Source organism: Gorilla gorilla, chromosome 4 (genome assembly GCF_029281585.2).
Source record: "Gorilla gorilla gorilla isolate KB3781 chromosome 4, NHGRI_mGorGor1-v2.1_pri, whole genome shotgun sequence".
NCBI classification, from domain to species: Eukaryota; Metazoa; Chordata; class Mammalia; order Primates; family Hominidae; genus Gorilla; species Gorilla gorilla.
In genome coordinates this window covers 17,434,308-17,453,874 of record NC_073228.2, presented here as the reverse complement: position 1 = coordinate 17,453,874, position 19,567 = coordinate 17,434,308, and the positions used below count along the sequence as shown (strand labels likewise).

General features: G+C 47.3%; 1 protein-coding gene across 1 annotated transcript; it reads right to left on the bottom strand.

Annotated features, from left to right (window-relative positions):
- Positions 1 to 1,653: 1,653 nt before the first annotated feature.
- CD300LB (CD300 molecule like family member b) lies at positions 1,654 to 14,242 on the bottom strand. Its single transcript, XM_004041058.5, has 4 exons — positions 13,820 to 14,242; positions 8,271 to 8,600; positions 6,114 to 6,186; positions 1,654 to 5,435 (listed from the first exon to the last, which is right to left on the bottom strand). Exons 1-4 carry the CDS (start codon positions 13,968 to 13,970, stop codon positions 5,273 to 5,275), a joined length of 717 nt encoding a protein of 238 aa, XP_004041106.1. The 5' UTR covers positions 13,971 to 14,242; the 3' UTR covers positions 1,654 to 5,272.
- Between the last annotated feature and the right edge of the window lie 5,325 nt (positions 14,243 to 19,567).

Below are 19,567 nucleotides of genomic sequence, written 5' to 3'. Positions count from 1 at the left end.
TTGAAAAACTGGAAATTCATATGCAAAAGAATGACATTGGAGCCTTCCCTAACAACACAGACAAAAATTAACTCAAATGGATCAAAGACCTAAATGTAGGATCTAAAACCATAAAACTCTTAGAAGAAAACACAAGGCAAAAGTTTCACAGCATTGGATTTGCCAGCGATTTCATAGACATGATGCTGAGGGGACAGGCAACAACAACAACACAGACAAATGGAACTTCATGAAAATTTAAATTATGTGTTTTTGACTCATATCTTTTTTTTAAGAGCTGGGGGTTTTGCTATGCTGCCCAGGCTGAAATGCAGTGGCTATTTACTGGCATGATCATGGCGCACCACAGCCTCAAACTCCTGAGTCCAAGTGATCCTCTCACCTCTGCCTCCTGAGTAGCCAGGATTACAGGTGCAAACCACCGTGTCTGGCTAAAATTTCAAAATTTGTGCGCCAAATGACAATATCAACAGAGTAAAAAGGCAACTCACACAATTGGATAAAATATTTGCAAATTACATATCTGATAAGGAATTATATCCCAAATATAGAGAGAACTCCTAAAACAATAAAAAAAAAGCCCGATTAAATGGGCAAAGGACTTGACATTTCTCCAAAGGAAATCTACAAATAGCCAATAAATACATGAAAAGATGCTCAACATCACTCATTATCAGGAAAATGCAAATTAAAACCACAATGGGATATCACTTCACACCTGTTAGAATAGCCATTGTGTGTGTGTATATATGTGTGTATAAAAACAACATGTAAAAAACAACGGAAACAACAAATGCTGGTGAGAATGTGTATATATATATATGTATAGAAACAACATGCTGGTGAGAATGTGGAGACACTAGAACCCCTGTGCACTATTGGTGGGGAGGTAAAATGGTGTAGCTGCTATTATGGGAAATAGTATTGAGGTTACTCAAAAAATTGAAAATAGAACTATCATATGATCCAGAAGTCCCACTTCTGGGTATTTATCCAGAAAAACTGAAAACAGGATTGCAAAGTGCTATCTGGATGCCTATGTTCATTGGAAGCAGCATTATTCACAATAACCAAGAGATGGAAACAGCCTAAACGTCCATCAATGGATGAATGGATAAAGAAAGTGTGATATGTACATACAATGTGATGCGGTTTGGCTCTGTGTCCCCACCCAAATCTCATCGTGTAGCTCCCATAATTCCCACATGTTGTAGGAGGGACCTGGTGGGAGATGACTGAATCATGGGGGCAGGGCTTTGCCATGCTGTTCTGGTGGTAGTGAATGGGTCTCATGAGATCTGATGGTTTTATAAATGGGAGTCTCCCTGCAGAAGCTCTCTCTCTTTGCCTGCTGCCATCCACGTAAGATGCGACTTGCTCCTCCTTGCCTTCCACCATGATTGTAAGGCCTCCCCAGCCATGTGGAACTGTAAGTCCAATAAACCTCTTTCTTTTGTAAATTGCCCAGTCTTGGGTATGTGTTTATCAGCAGTGTGAAAACAGGCTAATACACAATGGAATAATATTTTAGTGGGGGATGAGAAAAAAATATTTTATAATGTGCTTGAAAGTAGGCTGAGAACACAGTTTTTTCTTGTATTTATTTTCTTTTAAAAATTATTACTATTTTTAATTGACACATGATCGGACATTTATGGGGCACATTGTGATATTTTGATACATGTATATAATGTGTAATGATCAAATAAGGGTAATCAGCATATCCATCACCTCACTTTTGTGTTGGAAACATTCAAAATCTACTCTTCTAGCTATTTGAAAATATACAATAAGTTGTTGACAATTATAGACATCCCCTAGTGCTATAGCACACGAGGATTTATTCCGCCTATCCAGCTGTACTTTTGTATCTGTTAACAAATCTCTGGCTATCCCCTAACCCCCAACACACTGCCCCACCTCTAATAACCACTGTTCTATTCTCTATGTCTTGAGATCAACTTGAGAACATGCAGTATTTCTCTTTCTGGGCCTGACTTATTTCATTCACATAACGTCCTCCAAGCTCATCCATGTTGCCACAAACGATAGAATTTTGTTCTTTTTTTTTTTTAAACGGAGTCTTGCTCTGTCGCCAGGCTGGAGTGCAGTGGCACGATCTTGGCTCACTGCAACCTCCACCTCCCGGGTTCAAGCGATTCTCCTGCCTCAGCCTCCTGAGTAGCTGGGACTACAGGCGCACACTAACAGGCCCAGCTAATTTTTGCATTTTTAGTAGAGACGGGGTTTCACCATGTTGGCCAGGATGGTCTTGATCTCTTGACCTCGTGATCCGCCTGCCTCGGCCTCCCAAAGTGCTGGGATTACAGGCGTGAGCCACCGCGCCCAGTCGAATTTTGTTCTTTCTTACATCTAAACAGTATTCCATTATGTATATGTGCCACGTATTCTTTATCTTACAATGGAATATAATTTTATTCAGCCTTAACAAAGAAGGAAATCCTGCCGTGTTCAACAACATGGATGCATCTTGAGGACATTATGCTAACTAAAATAAGACAGTCACAGGTTAAAGGCTGCATGGTTCTGGTTACATGAGGTAACTAAACTAGTCACACTCATAGAAGCAAAAAGTAAAATAGTGGCAGCCGGGGGCTGGTGGAGGAGTGGGAGGGGGAGTTGCTACTCAATGGGCATGATTTAGTCATGCAAGGTGAGAAAGTTCTAGAACTCTGCTGTACAACAATGTGCATATAATCAATCATATTTTACTGCACACCTAAGAGTTTGTTAAGAGGGCAGATTTCATGTTAGGTGTTTTTTGTTTGTTCATTTTTTACCACAATTTTTAAAAAGGGGAAGAAGAAGGAACCCATGTCTGCCTCTCTGGTGAGGGCCCTTCCCGCTGCTATCTCTTTACTGCCCCTAGCCAGCTGCCCTCGGCTCTGAACTTCCTCTGTGGCTATGCAGTTGTTCAGAAGTAAAGGCCTGTGGGAAGGGCCTCATGGGGAAGGAAAAGCTGTGCTTTTTTCTTAAAAGAGCAAGATCCACACCTGCCCACTAACTTTTTTTTTTTTGAGACAGAGTTTCGCTCTGTCCTCTGTCGCCCAGGCTGAAGTGCAATGGCACGATCTCGGCTCACTGCAACCTCCACTTCCCGGGTTCAAGTGATCCTCCTGCCTCAGGCTCCTGAGGAGCTGGGGCTACAGGTGTACACCACCACACCCAGCTAATTGCTGTATTTTTAGTAGAGACAGCAGTTTCGCCATGTTGGCCAGGCTGGCCTTGAACTCCTGACCTCAGGTGATCCACCTGCCTCAGCCTCCCAAAGGTCTGGGATTACAGACGGGAGCCACCACGCCCGGCCTCACTAACTTTTGGTTCCATTAAGTGTGAAAATCAGCATATGCCAAATCCTCATGGTCTGTGGCTATTTAAGGGCATGACGGCTTTGGCTCCAAGCTCCCAACTGAAACATATTTGCTGGAAAATGCAATGCCAGCACTAGTGACTCATTTATTGACTTCCGTCTTTCTCCCTACCCCAGAGAATGGGCGTATTAGGCAAGCCTTGCTTGTCAGCTTGTGTTGGAACCCCAAGGGGTATTTCCTAGAGATGTGTACAAGGGGTGGTGGTGTAAGGGCGTGCATGGTGGGTGGTAGTTGGGCAGACAGACAATAGATGCCTACTTTACTCCAGTGGATTCTCCTTAACAGAGCCACGAGAATAACAACCCAGCCACACTAGCTCCAGAGAGATTGAGGGATTCATTGAATATCAACAGGAAGAAATGGTGGGAAAAGAATGACATCACGTTGACAAGCGCCAATGTCCCCGCGCCCCTGAGTCCAGCTGGCGAAGCACCATGCTTTGGCTTTCCCTCCCGCGGAGCGGTGCCACCCTCCCTGGGTCTGGTCGGATCTTTGGGAGGCTGGATCCAGGAAAGCATTCCAGGAGGCAGGGCCCTGGGGCTGGTGGACTGTGGATCTTGGTCCCTCACAGAATGACTCAGGGGATCTTAGCCGGGCTCGAACTCTCCTCTTTGGCCATTATGGAATTTTCAGGCCCATCATTGGCCAGAGACCTAAATTCAGTTCAAAGTCAGAGAAAGTTTCTCTTTGGCTGAAGGACAAGAAGAGGGGAGGCTCTGGGTGCCATGCTAGGGACCAGAGGGTCCCCTCTCCTTTATCCACTGCTGACAGTCAGTACTCCCTATTAGAACCAAGAGCAGGTTGGAGGCGTCCTCATGGGTGTTCAAAGGGCAACATGCTGAACATGTGTGGTGTGTTTGCTTGTGGGCAGGTGGGGGCGGGAGCACGTCTCACATGGGAAGGTCCCTTTGGTGTGAGGGTCCCTCAACCATACAGCACAAAGTGACCACATTCAAGGGCCTCATCGCCGTGGGTGAAGCCTGTGAGGAGACAGAACCACTTCCCTAGGACAGTTTTCATTAGTAACATGATTTCAACACCACTGAAAAGGGAGGGTGCCATTTCCTGCGATGGTTTTCATTACTGCCCTCCGCACCTGGAGGTGGTTCTTGAGGCCTGACAGGCTCTTTTGGGGAGGAGACCCAAGCTGTCATGCTGAGGAGGCTCCCAAGCTGCAGCCCCTCGGAGGTGGGGGAATAGGCAGGGAGCTTGGGGATCTAGGAGGAGGAAGAGGTGGGAGGGGGAGGCCAAGCACCGGGCTGGGCCAGGGAGGTTCCCATTGCCTCCTCAGCCCTGTGGACTCAGAGCCATGTCCTCCCTGGGGACAGGGTCCATCCAGCCCCTCATGCCCTAGAACCAGGAACTCATCCCAGAATCACCCTCTTTGTGTGTGGGATCAGAGAGGTTTCCTATGAACATAAGTCATTAAAACCCAACTTGGCTAGAAAAAAAAAAATTTAAAAAAACGGATATATCAGGTTCTCAGGCAAAGACGGTGTTGAGTTGGTCTCCGGAATGATAGAAGTCTAGGGCTGGGGGGTCTCCCCCAACCTCTTTCTGTACTTTGGTCCCATGCTCTGTGCCTGAGTTATTCCAGCAGTGGGGACAGAGTCATCCAGTGCTCGAGCTCCATCTCTACAGCTCCTGACCAAGAGAACAGGTGCTGGAACCCCAGGAGGTGATGGTGGCTCAGGAGAGGACCCGGCTAAGTTCCTGAGCTGTGCAGAACAGGGAGGTGCCCACCAGCTCCAAGGCCAGGGCAGAGGCCCAGGGCCCCTATCTCAGTCACTGCATCCCGAGGACTCGTAGATGTTCCTTCCACAGCCCGAGTCTCTTCTGGAAACGTGGCCAGGGCAGGAAGGCTCTGCAGATCCATCTCTCTAAGTAGCCATGTCTTTAGTCAGAAGTTTGGAGAAGTTCATGTAGATAGGCTGTTCCCCTGGCTCCTCAGGGACCCTCTGAGACCCCTTCAACCAGAGGATGGCAGTGACCAAGATGAGCAAGATGGGCACCTTCACAAATACCAGGAGCATGTAGTGGTTCCTGGGGAAGATGATGCAGTGGTCAGAGCCCTGGGCATCCCCAGGCCATGTCACTCCCATCCCCTGACCCTGTGAGCCACCAGCCAAAGCCTGTGACCCTGGGCCGGGCAGCCCCACTCTGAAGATCCCTGTAAACCTCCTCCTTGGTTCAACCTCAAGGGGTCCTCCAACAGTCACCTTGGCTGGTTTTGCATGGGGCCCGTCTTCCTTTCTAACATCACCTTCTGGGACCCTCTTTGCCCAAAGTACACCTCAGCTCAACAGAAGCACCAGAGGTCACCAAATGCAGGTTGTGTTTCCTGCCTCTGTTCCTGCTAATGCTAGCTCCAGGCTGGTAAATCACCCTTCCTGCTCTGTGTCCCTTGATGTCTTGCACCACAGAGGGTGGTATCTTATCTCCCCCTGGCACCCATGAGGCCACCAACGCAAGGTTGACCGATTGACTGGGAGAACGATGCTCACTGAGAAGAGTTCTGCAGAGCGGTTTTCTGGTGAGAGCTAGAGTGGGGAGATGGTGGATTGCAGTGATGGGGGCAGGAGAGAGATGGAGGGTGGGCTTGGGGCCTTGACTCTGGCTAGAACAGGTGCTGGCATTTGGTGACAGGCAGGAGTTCCCAGGCTTGGCTTCCCCTTAGGAGGGACCCCAGGTAGGGGCAGGAGAAAGAACCACATGACTCACCTCTTGTGGGAGCCGATGAACACTCCCATATTGCTGTCGGTAGGTGAGCTTGCTGTTGTGGAAGCCGCTCCCTCTAGACACAGGCAAAGTCAGCCATGGGTTATTAGCACAGTTGGGAGCTCGTGCATGGGTCACAAAGCCACGCGACCCTGCCAGCCCTCACCAGAAGACCCTTTTCCCTGGAGTAGGAGGATTTTTCTCTCCTGCTACAGCCCCTCATGCTTCTACTGAGTCACTTCAATCTCAACACACAGACATTTTTCCTCATCATGTTCAGATGTGGCAAGAAAAATTAAAAATTAAATAGGAGTAAGCACTGTAGTTTATTCTGGGAGAGAGAGGTTTTTTCATACTTTCTTTCCACCTATCCTGCAAGTGGGACTATTGGATGGGGAAATAAATTTCTGGTCTTTTCCACTGGAGTGGTGCCTGAGCAGGGCTTAAGGAGAGAAGATTCTGGAAATGGGCTGTCCAGAAATTCGGGTAGTCCAGAAAAAGGGAAAGGGGACTCCAGAAGGCTCATGAAGAAAAGGGCACACTCCAGTTAACTAGAGAACATCGACTATGAGAAACGGAACATTTTTAGGAGCAACTATATAGGCAATTTGTTGGGGGCAGTCTGGTCGGGGGGGCCCTGAGCCCAGCCCAGCACTGAGTATCCATGACCCAACAGTGATCTTTTATTTCAGTCCTCGGCCCCAGCAAATTCTTCTCAAAGGTCCCAGGCTGTCCAGGCACGGTGGTTCACGCCTGTAATCCCAGCACTTTGGAAGACCATGGGAGGCAGATTGCTTGAGGCCAGGAGTTTGAAACCAGCCTGGGCAACATGGTGAAATCCCATCTCTACAAAAAATACAAAATGAACCAGGCGTGGTCATGTGCCCCTGTAGTCCCAGCTACTCGGGAAGCTGAAGTGGAAGGATCGATTGAGCCCAGGAGGTCGAGGCTGCAGTGAGTCAAGTTCCCCCGCTGCACTCCAGCCTGGGCTACAGAGTGAAACCCTGTCTCAAAAAACAAACAAAACAAAACAAAACAAAAAAGGCCCAGGCTTTGGCCACACTAGGTGGGCTCCTCTCTGAGCTGCAGGTAATTCCAATCACAACAGTTCCTATGGAGCCCCTGATCGTCTTACAGGCTGGTACCCCTGTAGATCCCCCACCCAAGACTCCGGAACATCTCTCTCCCTAAAGCTCCACACTGGCCACTGTTTTTTGTCTCTTTGTACCGCCTGCATGTCTTGCTCAATCCCCTCTCCACCCCCATAGATATTCTGGGTTTCCCCTACTTGGCAGCCCGGGGGAAGTCTTGCTTGACCCTTTCTGGACTCCTCTTTACTCAGCTGCAGCCACTGTGTCCATGTGCCTCTTTGGTCCCAACCCCAACAGTACACAGGCTTGTTCTAAAGCCGGCATTGTCTATTTCCACATCACCACCAAATGGACCCGAGTGGACACTGAGCTGACGAAGTACTGAGTAGGGGTGTGTGGGTGGAAGTGGGGGTTGGGGGCTGCTTCCCAGACTCCAGCAACAGCAGCAGGACAACCCCAGAGTCTGTCAGTGGAGTCCAAGGCATGGAGGAGAAGCCAGGGCACCCAGAGTGGTCCCTGATGTTGCCCGTGATGGAAGCCATCCTTTTGCTTTAAAGCGTCCACTGTCACCCATGCACCTCCCTGGGGCTTTCTTACCCCATGCTCATCTTACACAGCCAGATAAAGTAGCAGAGCAGGTGGCTGGGGACCTAAGAGGAGGGTATTGTAAGACACCCAGAGCTACTCTGGGTTGGTGCAGTTAGTGAGACTCACTACTAGGACCCCCTGGGCAGCTCTAGGTTCCCTCTCTGCCATGTCATGAGCAGGGCTGGGCCACCAGTCACCAAAGCTGAGGTCCCCATTCCCACCCCCATCCCAAGCCCCACCTGGATTCCTTGGAGAGACCTCAGGGACTGAGATAGCAGAGCGATGCTGGCTACCACTCTCCCTTAGTGTCTGTCACCTCCTTCCCAGTCAGTTTGTCTGCCTGTCTGTCTGTCTGTCTGTCTCTCTCTCTCTCTTAGGCTCACCATCATTCCCTTTCAGCCTTGGGGGGGAGCAGGTAAGAGCACTGACTTTCCCAGCCCTGAGCTCCAGGGCCTCCTTGTGTAGATGAGAAAGTTCTTACCTGGGTCAATGATCACTTTCACTCGAGTCCCAAGGTCAGGTCCTGTTCTTTCAATCCCACACCAGTAAACGTCTGCGTCATCTCGCCTGAGCCCCTCCATGGTCACAGTGAACATGCGGTCTTTCTGATTGTCCTTGATGGACACACGGTCACTCTTCTCTCCTTGCTCCGACCCTGTGGTTCGAGTAAGGATCTTGCATGTATCCCAGCGCGCCCCTCGGCACCACCACTTGATGTTGGTCTCCCATCCTTGCTTATAGTGGCACTGCACCGTCAGGGACCCCTGCTCTAGGGCTTTCACGGACTCTGGGCCTTGGATGGAGAAACAGCCTGGAAAACAGAATCCCAAGATACAGCTCATTGCACCAGCACGAACCCCTGTTCTGGGGCTCTCACGGACTCTGGGCCTTGGATGGAGAAACAGCCTGAAAAACAGAATCCTAAAATACAGCTCCTGTTGCCTGAGCCAGTTTGGTGTTTAAGAGTCCCGAGTGTGTCTCTAGCACACCCGATTCCTCATCCCCATCTCCCTCTCAGTCCAGTCCCCCACCAGCTTCTAGACCTGCTTAGCATGTGACACCATGGTCTCCTACCACCTTCTTTCCTTGTCCTCTCAATGCTGTTTTCATCGGAGCCAAATATTTAACAACCAGCCCTCTGGGGGAAAAAATCTCTGGTTAAGGAGCTGGGCACGGTGGCTCACACTTGTAATCCCAGCACTTTGGGAAGCCAAGGTGGGCAGATCACCTGAGGTCAGGAGTTCAAGACCTGCATGGCCAACCTGGTGAAACCCAGTCTTTACTAAAAATACAAAAATTAGCTGGGCGTGGTGGCAGTCACCTGTAGTCTCAGCTATGCGGGAGACTGAAGCATGAGAATTGCTTGAACCCGGGAGGCGGAGGTTGCAGTGAGCTGAGATCGCACCACTGCACTCCAGCCTAGGCAACAGAGTGAGACTCTTGTCTAGAAAAAGAAAAAGAAAAAAAATCTGGTTTTAATATTTGCCAAATTCCGTAGTGTAAATACTCCCACGGTGGCAGATGTCAGGTAATCCATGTGATGTCACTGGACACAGAGCTGGGAAAAGATGTCCCAAGCCAGCCCCAGCACACTGCGGGGGTACCCAGGGTTCCCTCTCCAGCCTTCATCTTGTCTCACCTGACAAGCCTCCATGGAGGGAGTCTCTCCATTTCCATGGCTTTAATGATTACCTGTTTCCTGATGATTCCCAAATCCATATTTGCAGCTCAGACTCCCCTTAGCTAGCCCACCATTTACAAAGACATGCTGGATGTCTCCACCCCAGATTCCTTCGTTGCAGAACTGAATGCACTTCCTCTCCCACCCTGAACACTCTCCTTCAGTATTTTTTTCTAGTGGAGCAATTGGATGTGGCAAGAGTAACAAAGGCCTGGTGAAAGCTGAACAGGTTAGAGGTGAGCATAATCAAATGGCAGTCCGTGCCTCCACTGATTGACTCCAGTTAGGCTGTGTGTAGATAGGCTCTTTCCTTGGCAATGACACGGGTTTCTTGATCACGCAGAAGTGGATAAACGGGCAGAGAATCACAGGGGAAGCCTCTCTTGACTGTCTCTTGGCCTCAGAGCTTCAGGCCCAGGCCAGGGGTCTCTGCAGGGTGGGAAGAGCCAGGTCTATTTCCCCAGGCAGATGCCGCCTCCTCACAGCTTGGGCCTTCTCCTTGAAGCTGTGTTAGTTTTCTTGAACTTTGCATTTGCGGTTGGTAGAATAATGTCCCCCATAGCTGTTGGCATCCTCATACACAGAACCTGCGAATATGTCCCCTGACATGGCCAGAGGGACTCTGCTGATGTGATGAAGTTAAGGACCTTGAGACAGGAAGAGTATCCCGAATAATCTCCATGGATATTCTAAGTGAAAGAGGGTTGAGGGAGAGTCCGATTGGAAGATGGTCTGTTGCTGGCTTTGAAGTGGAAGAAGAGGCCACCGGCCAAGGAAAGCAGATGGCTTCTAGAAGCTGGAAAATGCAGGGAAACAGATTCTCCCCTAGAATAGGTGTTCCCAACCCCAGGACAACAGACTAGTAACAGCCCATGGCCTGTTAGGAACCGGACCTTACAGCAGGAGGTGAGCGGTGGGCAAGCAAGCGAAGCTTCATCTGTATTTACAGCCACTCCCCGTTGTTCAAACTACCACCTGATCTCCGCCTCCCATCAGATCAGCGGCGGCATTAGATTCTCGTAGAAGTGAGAACCCTATTGTGAACTTCGTGTGTGAGGGATCAAGATTGCACACACTTTATGAGAATCTAATGCCTGATGATGTGTCACTGTCTCCCATCACCCCCAGATGGGATCATCTAGTTGCAGGTAAACAAGCTTAGGGCTCCCACTGATTCTACATTATGGTGCAGTGTATAATCAATCATTTCATTATATATTACAATATAATAGTAATATAAAGTATACGATAAGTGTAATGCGTTTGAATCATCCCAAAGCATCCTCACCCCACTCCTGCTGTGGAAAAATTGTCTTCCACAAAACCGGATCCTGGTGCCAAAAAGGTTGGGGACCACTGCTCTAAAGAAACCCAACCCTACTTGTACCTCAATTTTAACCAGTAAGACCACGCCAGGCTCTGGTCTTCAGAAGCATCAATGAGATGATGAAATTGTGCAGTTCTAAGCCATAGACTTCATGTTAATTTGTTACAGCAGCCACTGGAAATTAACATGGCATTCAATCAGCAGAACCAACTTGATTCTCTTCAAACCAGCAGCTCCACCACCCAGCCTTCAGGAAGAGCTTGGCATCTTCTTTCATGCTGTCCTCTCCTTCAGCCCCCGAGCTGATTGGTAGCCAGTTTAGTCAGCTCTATCCTAGAGATGCTCCTCAGGTTTTTCTTTTCTTCTTTCAGTCTCTGCCATCGCAGGCCACAAGGACAGCATGACATCAGAGAGAGTGTGAGCTTTGATGCAGAAAGACTTGACACTGAACTAGTTGGGAAACCCTGGCAGAGTTGCTTAACCTCTGCAAGTCTCACTTCCTTATTCATAAGACAGTCATGCTACGCTCTACTTTGAAGGTGGTAATAGGACTCGGATGTGTGTAGGCTGGGCAAGGTGGCTCATGCCTGTAATTCCAAAGCTGTGGGAGGCTGAGGCAGGAGGATCGCTTGAGCCCAGGAGTTCCAGACTAACCTGGGCAACATGGTGAAACCCTGCATCTGCAAAGGCAAAAGATTAGCCAGGAGTGGTGGTGCATGCCCGTGGTCCCCGCTGCTTGGGGGGCTGAGGTGGGAGGATCGCCTGAGCCTGAGACTTCAAGGCTGCAGTGAGTTATAATCGCCCACCACTGCACTTCAGCCTGGGTGGCAGAGTGAGACACTGTCTTCAAAAAATTATTTATTTTTAAATTTAAAAGAAGACTTGGATGTATGTCCAACACCAGACATTTGGGGTTTGCTCTGTCAGTGACAGCTCATCAACAGGTCAGAACTTCATCTGTGCCTGGATCATGGCAGTGGCATCTGGAGAGGTCTTCCCAGCCTCAGCAGCATCCTCCCCAACTCTCCTCTCCTGAGGATTATGGCCTTCATAATCTTGTCTTTTGTGTTTCCAACCTCATATCCAACTCGCCACCCCCAAGATGTCCTGCACACTGACAGCTCCCTCTGCTTTCCTCTCCATACTGCTGCCTGAGTTGGGTACTGAGACTGTCTCCTCCTGCTCATCAGCTGCACTTGCCCTGAGCATCTAAAAATCTTTTCGGGGCCGGGCACGGTGGCTCATGCCTGTATTCCCGCACTTTGGGAGGCCAAGGTGGGTGGATCACCTGAGGTCAGGAGTTCAAGACCAACCTCACCAACATAGTGAAATCCTGTCTCTACTAAAATTACAAAAATTAGCCAGGCATGGTGGCAGGTGCCTTAATCCCAGCTTCTCAGGAGGCTGAGGCAGAAGAATCACTTGAACCTGGGAGGCGGAGGTTGCAGTGAGCCAAGGTTGCACCACTGCACTCCAACCTGGGTGACAGAGTGAAACTCCGTCTCAAAAACAAAAAACAAAAACAAAAACAAAATACCCAAAAACATAAATTGGATTTGTCAGCAATCACTAACAGCAGAAAAGAGATGCTGCTGCATTGAACAAAGCGTCATCGATCCCAGCTTCAGTCATTCAAACTGTAAAGGGCTCACGATGTAATTAGTCCCATTTAAAAAAATATTTGGGGGTTTCTCTAACCACAGAATATGATGGCTGGAACTATTAATCAGGCTTCTATATGTTGTCAAGAGTTGGTATGAGGAACGATAGAGATGGAAATGACAGGGCAGCCATCAGCTTGGAGCAGAGCCCCGTTGAACGGGCTGAAGGGTTGAAGTCCAGCCAGGACTGGAGTGGGGTCTCAGAACTCCCCAGCCATGCTGTTTCCTGTTGTCCCTCTGTGGACTGCTCTATCTGTGCCAGATGGTCAGTCCCTAGGCACCAGGAGAAAACTGTGTGGCCCACACACATTGCACACCCTGCGTAAAATTCTAGATTGTCCCCTAATGCCCTCTAGGTGTCCACCAAGGAGAAGATCATCTAGCCCTTCCCACTTTCCACTTGGGTTCTTGAGAAGTTTTTTCTTTGAAAGTCTCAGCTCCTGAGCCTGGCGTGGATGGCCTTCATAATCTTGTCTTTTGTGTTTCCAACCTCATATCCAACTCGCCACCTCCAAGACATCCTGCACACTGACAGCTCCCTCTGCGTGAATCCACCATTCTTTCTAAGCCTCCATCTCTCTGCACAGGTCCCCCAACACACACACACACACACACACACACACACACACACACACGCACACCCAACTCTCTAGAGTGTTCTCCTCTCAGCTCTGCTCCAGAGACTGACCTTCCTTCTACAAGGCACATCAAGTGCACAGCTTTGTGAGTCTTTCTCTAGTCACCAGAGAGAACTGCTTCATCCTCCGCACACACCTCCACCAATGCCTTATTGTGTCCTGCAATTGCTCATTCTTTATGTGTATGTCTCATCCACTAAGCCATCTGGAGTCTTTTTACTTTATTTTTTTTTTTGAGACAAGGTCCCGCTGTATCACCCAGGCTGGAGTGCAGTGGTGCGATCATAACTCTGCAGAATTGAATACCTGAGCTCAAAGGATCCTCCAGCTTCAGCCTCCCAAGTAGCTGGGACTACAGGCACTTGTCACCATGCCCAGCTAATTTTTGTTCATTTTCTGTAGAGACGAGGTCTCACCATGTTGCCCAAACTGGTCTTAAACACCTGGACTCAAGCAATCCTCCCACCTTGGCCTCCCAAAGTGTTATGATTATAGGTGTGAGCCACGGCCTCAAGCCTGGAGTCTTCTTTAATGGCCAGTTCTCCTCCTCTTTTTTCTTGATGTCCTCAGGCCCCGAAGCACACGATGTCAGTCCCCAGTGCACCTTTGTCGAATGACTTCACAAAGCCACCTCTCATTTCCCTGGATGTGGAAGGACAAATGCCCTCTGCCTCCTGCCCTGCCCCTGTCATACCAAGCGCCCAAGGCCCCAGCCCCACTCACCTGAGAGGCTGAGAAGGAGCAGAGCAGGGGGCAGCCACATGGCTCTGCCTTCCCGGCTCCTCGTCCGCCTGATCTGCAACCAGTGGCAAATGCAGATCCCAGATGCACTCTGGAAGTTCTGCCTGAGCTCTGGCTTGCACCTTCTGTGCATCTAGACCGCCTTTGACTTTCTTACTCATTCACTTCCTTTTATAGAGTGGGTAGTTCCTGCTTTTAATTATTCAACGAAAGAGGTGTCATTTTTTGGCAGGGCTGCAGCACAGGGCTTGAGCATCGTCACTATGTAAAAAAGAGGAGGGAGGGGACTGTGCAGGGTCTTTAGGGTAGGGGGAGATACGTCTGCAGAAGGGGTGGGGTGGGGGGCATCTGGCCTAGCAGGCCTTGGGTCCAAGGGGTATAACACTCTGGGAGTCAATTTCAGAGCTGTTCTATACCACAGTGAACACCCAACTCAGATGTCAGATGGGTCATGCTGGGCACACCTGAACATGCATTTGTTCAGGTGTTATAGCCAAGTGCATAAACATGCAGACTGTTGGGTCAGACAGACCTGGCTCTAACCCCACGAGTACCACCTACAAGCTGCGTGACTGTGGACAACGCAATCAACATCTCTGTACCTCAGTTATTGTATCTATTAATTGGGCTCATAATGTTTGTTGTTGTTATAGGAGTTATTAAGAAATTATTTTACGTAGATAGAGAGGAAAAGAGGTGCTTGGGAAGATTTTTTTTTTCTTTTAAAGCAGCTCCATAAATGTTTCTTGTCTAGCAGAAAAGCCCTGGCTCTTAGAGCTGGGCAGGCAAGCTTTGATATGCAAATACAGGCCATTAGAAACTGGGTCCACCCAAACATGGAGACTCCCGCCTCTTCTTCTTTTCCCCACATGTGCCTGGCAACATGGCTGCCCCTACACACACCCATGTGTGTAGAACATCATGGCGCCTGCGTTTGCATATTAAAAGGCTAGGGTAGGAAGGCTAGTTTTTCGTGGGCTGCTTGAATGACATACCTGGTCAAACCAATCCCCTGGGCCCTATGCAAATCAGGTACCGCCTCCTCCAGCCTCCTCATATAACTGGCTGTTTTCCACCCTACTCGAGGTTCACTCTTTCAGCTTGGAGCCCGCCTCCCTCAGTCTCAGAACAGGGGGAGCCTCTTCCTTCCTTCTTTCTTGTCTATTAAATTCTCCACTCCTTAAAACCACTCCACGTGTGTCCATGTTGTTTTATTCAAACCACCGGGAGACCAAGGACCCTAGTGTTCCTCCAGTCATCAGAGCCATACCATTTTGTTGCATTGGCCGGGAATCCAAGGTACGACACTCATCGGAGTGGTAAGTATGGGAGTGAGCTTAAAATCTCTTCTGTCATTCCGAGGCACTCTTAGCCTCTATTTTAAAATAAAATAAGTCAACGGGCATCCGTCAGCCGGGTACATACACTTAGTGTTGGCTGCCATACTGAAGACTCGAATGTGAGGCTTGCTGGTGAGAACACGGAGAACCCCCCAACACCCCAGGGTCATTGGGAATGTTGGCCATGTTTCAAATCAGCTTCTTTTCACGGGAAGACCTCGCCATTGTGCAAGGCTGGGAAAAGTTCTACGGCAACTAACAATTTCTGGCCAGAGCACACCCTGGCATGATTCAAAGGCCCCTGGACTGGACCCAGCCTCTGGTGGCCCATTCTGGGTGTTGGCAAAGAATCCTCAACTATCTTGTCACAAAACTCTCCGTCCTTTTCTATCTGCGGTCTCTTACACTTTCTCTGTGTGAAATGTGTAGCGAGTTTTACAGCCTAGGAAAGTAATCCTGTTAGGCAAAATCAGGAAGATGCCCTTGCAGTCTTCTAGGAACAGAGTTCTCCCCTTTCTCCCACGGTGAGGTTACTCACTACCACGTCTCTGGTGAGCACATAGTATTTCTAAGCCAACAGTGCCACCTAGTAGAAATAGAAATCCTCTACATAAAGCATATTTTTTCATGGCAAACTGCAGCTTCTTTTTGCATGATTAGAAATCAGGCTCGGCCAGGCGCGGTGGCTCATGCCTGTAATCCCAGCACTTTGGGAGGCCGAGGCGGGCGGATCATGAGGTCGGGAGATCGAGACCATCCTGGCTAACACAGTGAAACCCCGTCTCTACTAAAAATACAAAAAAAATTAGCCGGGCGTGGTGGCAGGCGCCTGTAGCTACTCGGGAGGCTGAGGCAGGAGAATGGCGTGAACCCGGCAGGCAGAGCTTGCAGTGAGCTGAGATCGCGCCACTGCACTCCAGCCTGGGCAACAGAGCGAGACTCGGTCTCAAAAAAAAAAAAGAAAGAAAGAAAGAAAGAAAAGACAAGAAAAGAAAAAAGAAAAAGAAATCAAGCTCTAGGCCTCTTCTTGAAATGGGAAAGTTCTGCCTTTAGCAGTTAGGAGTTAAGATGTCTTCCATAGCCAAATTTTAGTCTCAATATTGTCCCATTGGCAGGAAAATGGCCATTCGGTTCCTACATCCCTTTAAGGCACCTATTCTGTCTCCGATTAAGATGGTACTTAATTAGTAAGGGGATTTTTAAGTCCAGAAGTTAACCAGAACCATTTTTCTAAGGGTAAATGCTTTAGCACAGGCCATAATAATAGCAAGATATAAAGTTCAATCTAGCACGCCCCCTCCCTTAAAGAGGCTTTGCCCAATTATGTAGTTTTTCTTTTTTTTTCTTTTCTTTTCTTTTTTTTTTTTTTTTTTTTTTTTTTTTTGAGATGGAGTCTTGCTCTTGTCACCCAGGCTGGAGTGCAGTGGTATGATCTCAACTCACTGCAACCTCCACCTCCCAGGTTCAAGTGATTCTCCTGCCTCATCCTCCCAAGTTGCTGGAATTACACGTGCCCGCTACCATGTGTGGCTAATTTTTGTATTTTTAGTAGAGACAGGGTTTCACCATGTTGGCCAGGCTGGTCTTGAACTCCTGACCTCAGGTGGTCCACCCACCTCGGCCTCCCAAAGTGCTGAATTACAGGCATAAGTCACCACACCTGGCCCATAGTTTTTCTTAAAATTGTTGTTTTGTTTTGTTTTGTTTTTTAGGGAAGCACACAGGTCACACAGGAGGTCAAAGAGAAATAAAAGACAAAAGACTAAGGTGCTTGGGGAAGTGTAACTGGGCCCAGAAGTCTAGTTTCTCTGGTGCCATGGCTTGGAGGGTCACGCCTGCAGTCATGGCCAGCACATTTAAATGGGTGCCAGGATCCAGGAACCAGGGAAAGAAAATAGTTGGGGGAACGCCCCCTACTGTGTTCTCCAACCTGGATCACATACTGAAAGGAAGGAGACTAAAATAATGCTTTTATTCTCACTTCTCTTTCTAGATGGGTAACAGATCGTCTTCTCTGCACTCCAACCTGGGTGACAGAATGAGGCTTCATCTAAAAAAATTAATATAATGAATCACATTAATAGAATAAAGAAGAAAACCCACATAATCATGTAGATGCACAAAAACCACTATCTGAAATCCATTACTTTTCATGATAAACTAGGAATTAAAAGGTACCTATAAGCAACCCGTTACAGCCCACGGCAAAATCTTTCCTTTAAAATCAGGAAGAGGACAAGATTGCTCAAAATCACTACTTTGATTCAACACTTTGATTAGCCTGCACAATACAACAAGAAAGAGAAACAAAAGACATGAGAATTAGAAAGAAAAACAAAGCTCTAAATTATTCTAGATTAATTGATTATCTACATATAAAACTGAAAACAATTACTAAGATTTTTTGCAGTTGCTAAATATATATAATCAGTAAGGATCAATTGTTTATCTACATGCATGCAATGAATAACTTGAAAATGCAATAAAAGATGCCACAAAATGGGGCGGGGCACGGTGGCTCATGCCTGTAATCCCAGCACTTTGGGAGGCCGAGGCAGATGGATCATGAGGTCAGCAGTTCAAGACCAGCCTGACCAACATGGTGAAACCCTGTCTCCACTAAAAATACAAAAAAATTAACTGGGCATGGTGGCGGGCACCTGTAATCCCAGCAACTTGGGAGGCTGAGGCAGGAGAATCACTTGAAACCAGAAGGCAGAGGGTTGCAGTGAGCCGAGATTGCACCACTGCACTCTAGCCTGGGCAATAAGAGCAAAACTCTGTCTCAAAAAAAAAAAAAAAAAAAGCCACAAAATAAGAATAAAAACATAAAATATCCAGAATTACACTTAACAAATATATGAGCAAATATCAAGGAGAAAATAATAGAATGTTATTAAAAGACATTTTAAAAGCTCATAAATAATTAGAATTACATGCCATGTTCATAGACAGAGAAATTATTATAAAGATAAATTTCATACATTTACATTTAAAGTCTCAACATAATTTTTTTTCTTTTTTAGTACATTGACTGGTTAATTCTAAAATTTCTGCAGAAGAGGAAATGGCCAATATTTGCAAAGACATTCCCAATATCAAAGAACAATGTATAGTGACATGCCTTACCAGATAACAAGACATTTAAATACAGCTATAGTAATTAAAACAATGTTGTTTTGGTTCCAAAATAAGCAATTAGGCAAATTCAACATAATAGAGTGGTTAGAAAAAGGTCCAAGCAGACATAGAAATAAATACCTGCCAGGGGTTGCATTGCAGATTGCTGGGAAAATGTAGATAATGTTTATCCAAATGGAAGACAGAAAAATTGATTATTATCTCAGCCTAGAAACAAAATCATTTAGAAATGGGTCAAGGACTTACCTGTGAAAGGGAATATTTAAAAATTTTTAGAAGAAAATATAGGATAATTTTTTTTTAATTTGGGAGTATCCATAATTGGTTAAGCAAGATGAAAGTATAAACCATTAAGGAAAATGAATAATTTGTACATTAAAGTGAAAATCCTGTTTCTCAAAAGATATCATAAAGCCAATAAACCAGGAAAGTATATGTGGAGCACTGGTAACTAACAAAAGACTTGCAAAGAACTTCTACCAATCGGATCATGAGGTCAGGAGATTGAGACCATCCTGGCTAACACGGTGAAACCCCGTCTCTACTAAAAATACAAAAAATTAGCAGGACGTGGTGGTGGGCGCCTATAATCCCAGCTACTCGGGAGGCTGAGGCAGGAAAATGGCATAAACCCAGGAGGCGGAGCTTGCAGTGAGCCGAGATCACGCCACTGCACTCCAGCCTGGGCAGCAGAGCCAGACTCCGTCTCAAAAAAAAAAAAAAAAAAAGAACACAGACAAACAACAGAAAGTAGATGAAGATTAGAAGAGGCATTTCTCAAAAGAGAAAATTCAGATAACCAAAAAACACATGAGCATGAGTTTAACATTAGTAAGCAGAGAAATTCAAATTAAAACAATGAGATACCATTTCATACCCATGAACTTGAACAAATTTAGAAAGTCTGATAAGATTCAAGCAGGAGCACTGCTGATAAGGAGCAAAAATTGGTGCAGTTACTTTGGAAAATAATTTGCACTTGCCTAGTAGAGCTGATTACACACATGCAGCAAAACCTAGCAATTATTCCCTTAGAACTCTACTGTAGGAGACACTTTTGGACAGACAAAATTAGGATATATGTTCATAATGTTATAAGTAATGGCAACAAAAAAAGAAGAGAAGGAAGAAGAGGAGGAGGAGGAGAAGTAGGCAGGAAAGAGTAGGAAGAGGAGAACGAGGAGGGACAAGAGCAGGAGGAAGAGGAAGGAGAAGACGAGAGAGAAAGGATAGAGAAAGAGAAGGAGGA

Excerpts from the sequence above, each read along its gene's own strand:
- CD300LB (XM_004041058.5), bottom strand. The coding sequence starts at position 13,970 with ATGCACAGAAGGTGCAAGCCAGAGCTCAGGCAGAACTTCCAGAGTGCA. Across the intron at positions 8,601-13,819 it reads GCTCCTTCTCAGCCTCTCAG|GCTGTTTCTCCATCCAAGGC; the intron begins GTGAGTGGGGCT and ends TCTGTTTTCCAG. Across the intron at positions 5,436-6,113 it reads TTCATCGGCTCCCACAAGAG|GAACCACTACATGCTCCTGG; the intron begins GTGAGTCATGTG and ends CATCTTCCCCAG.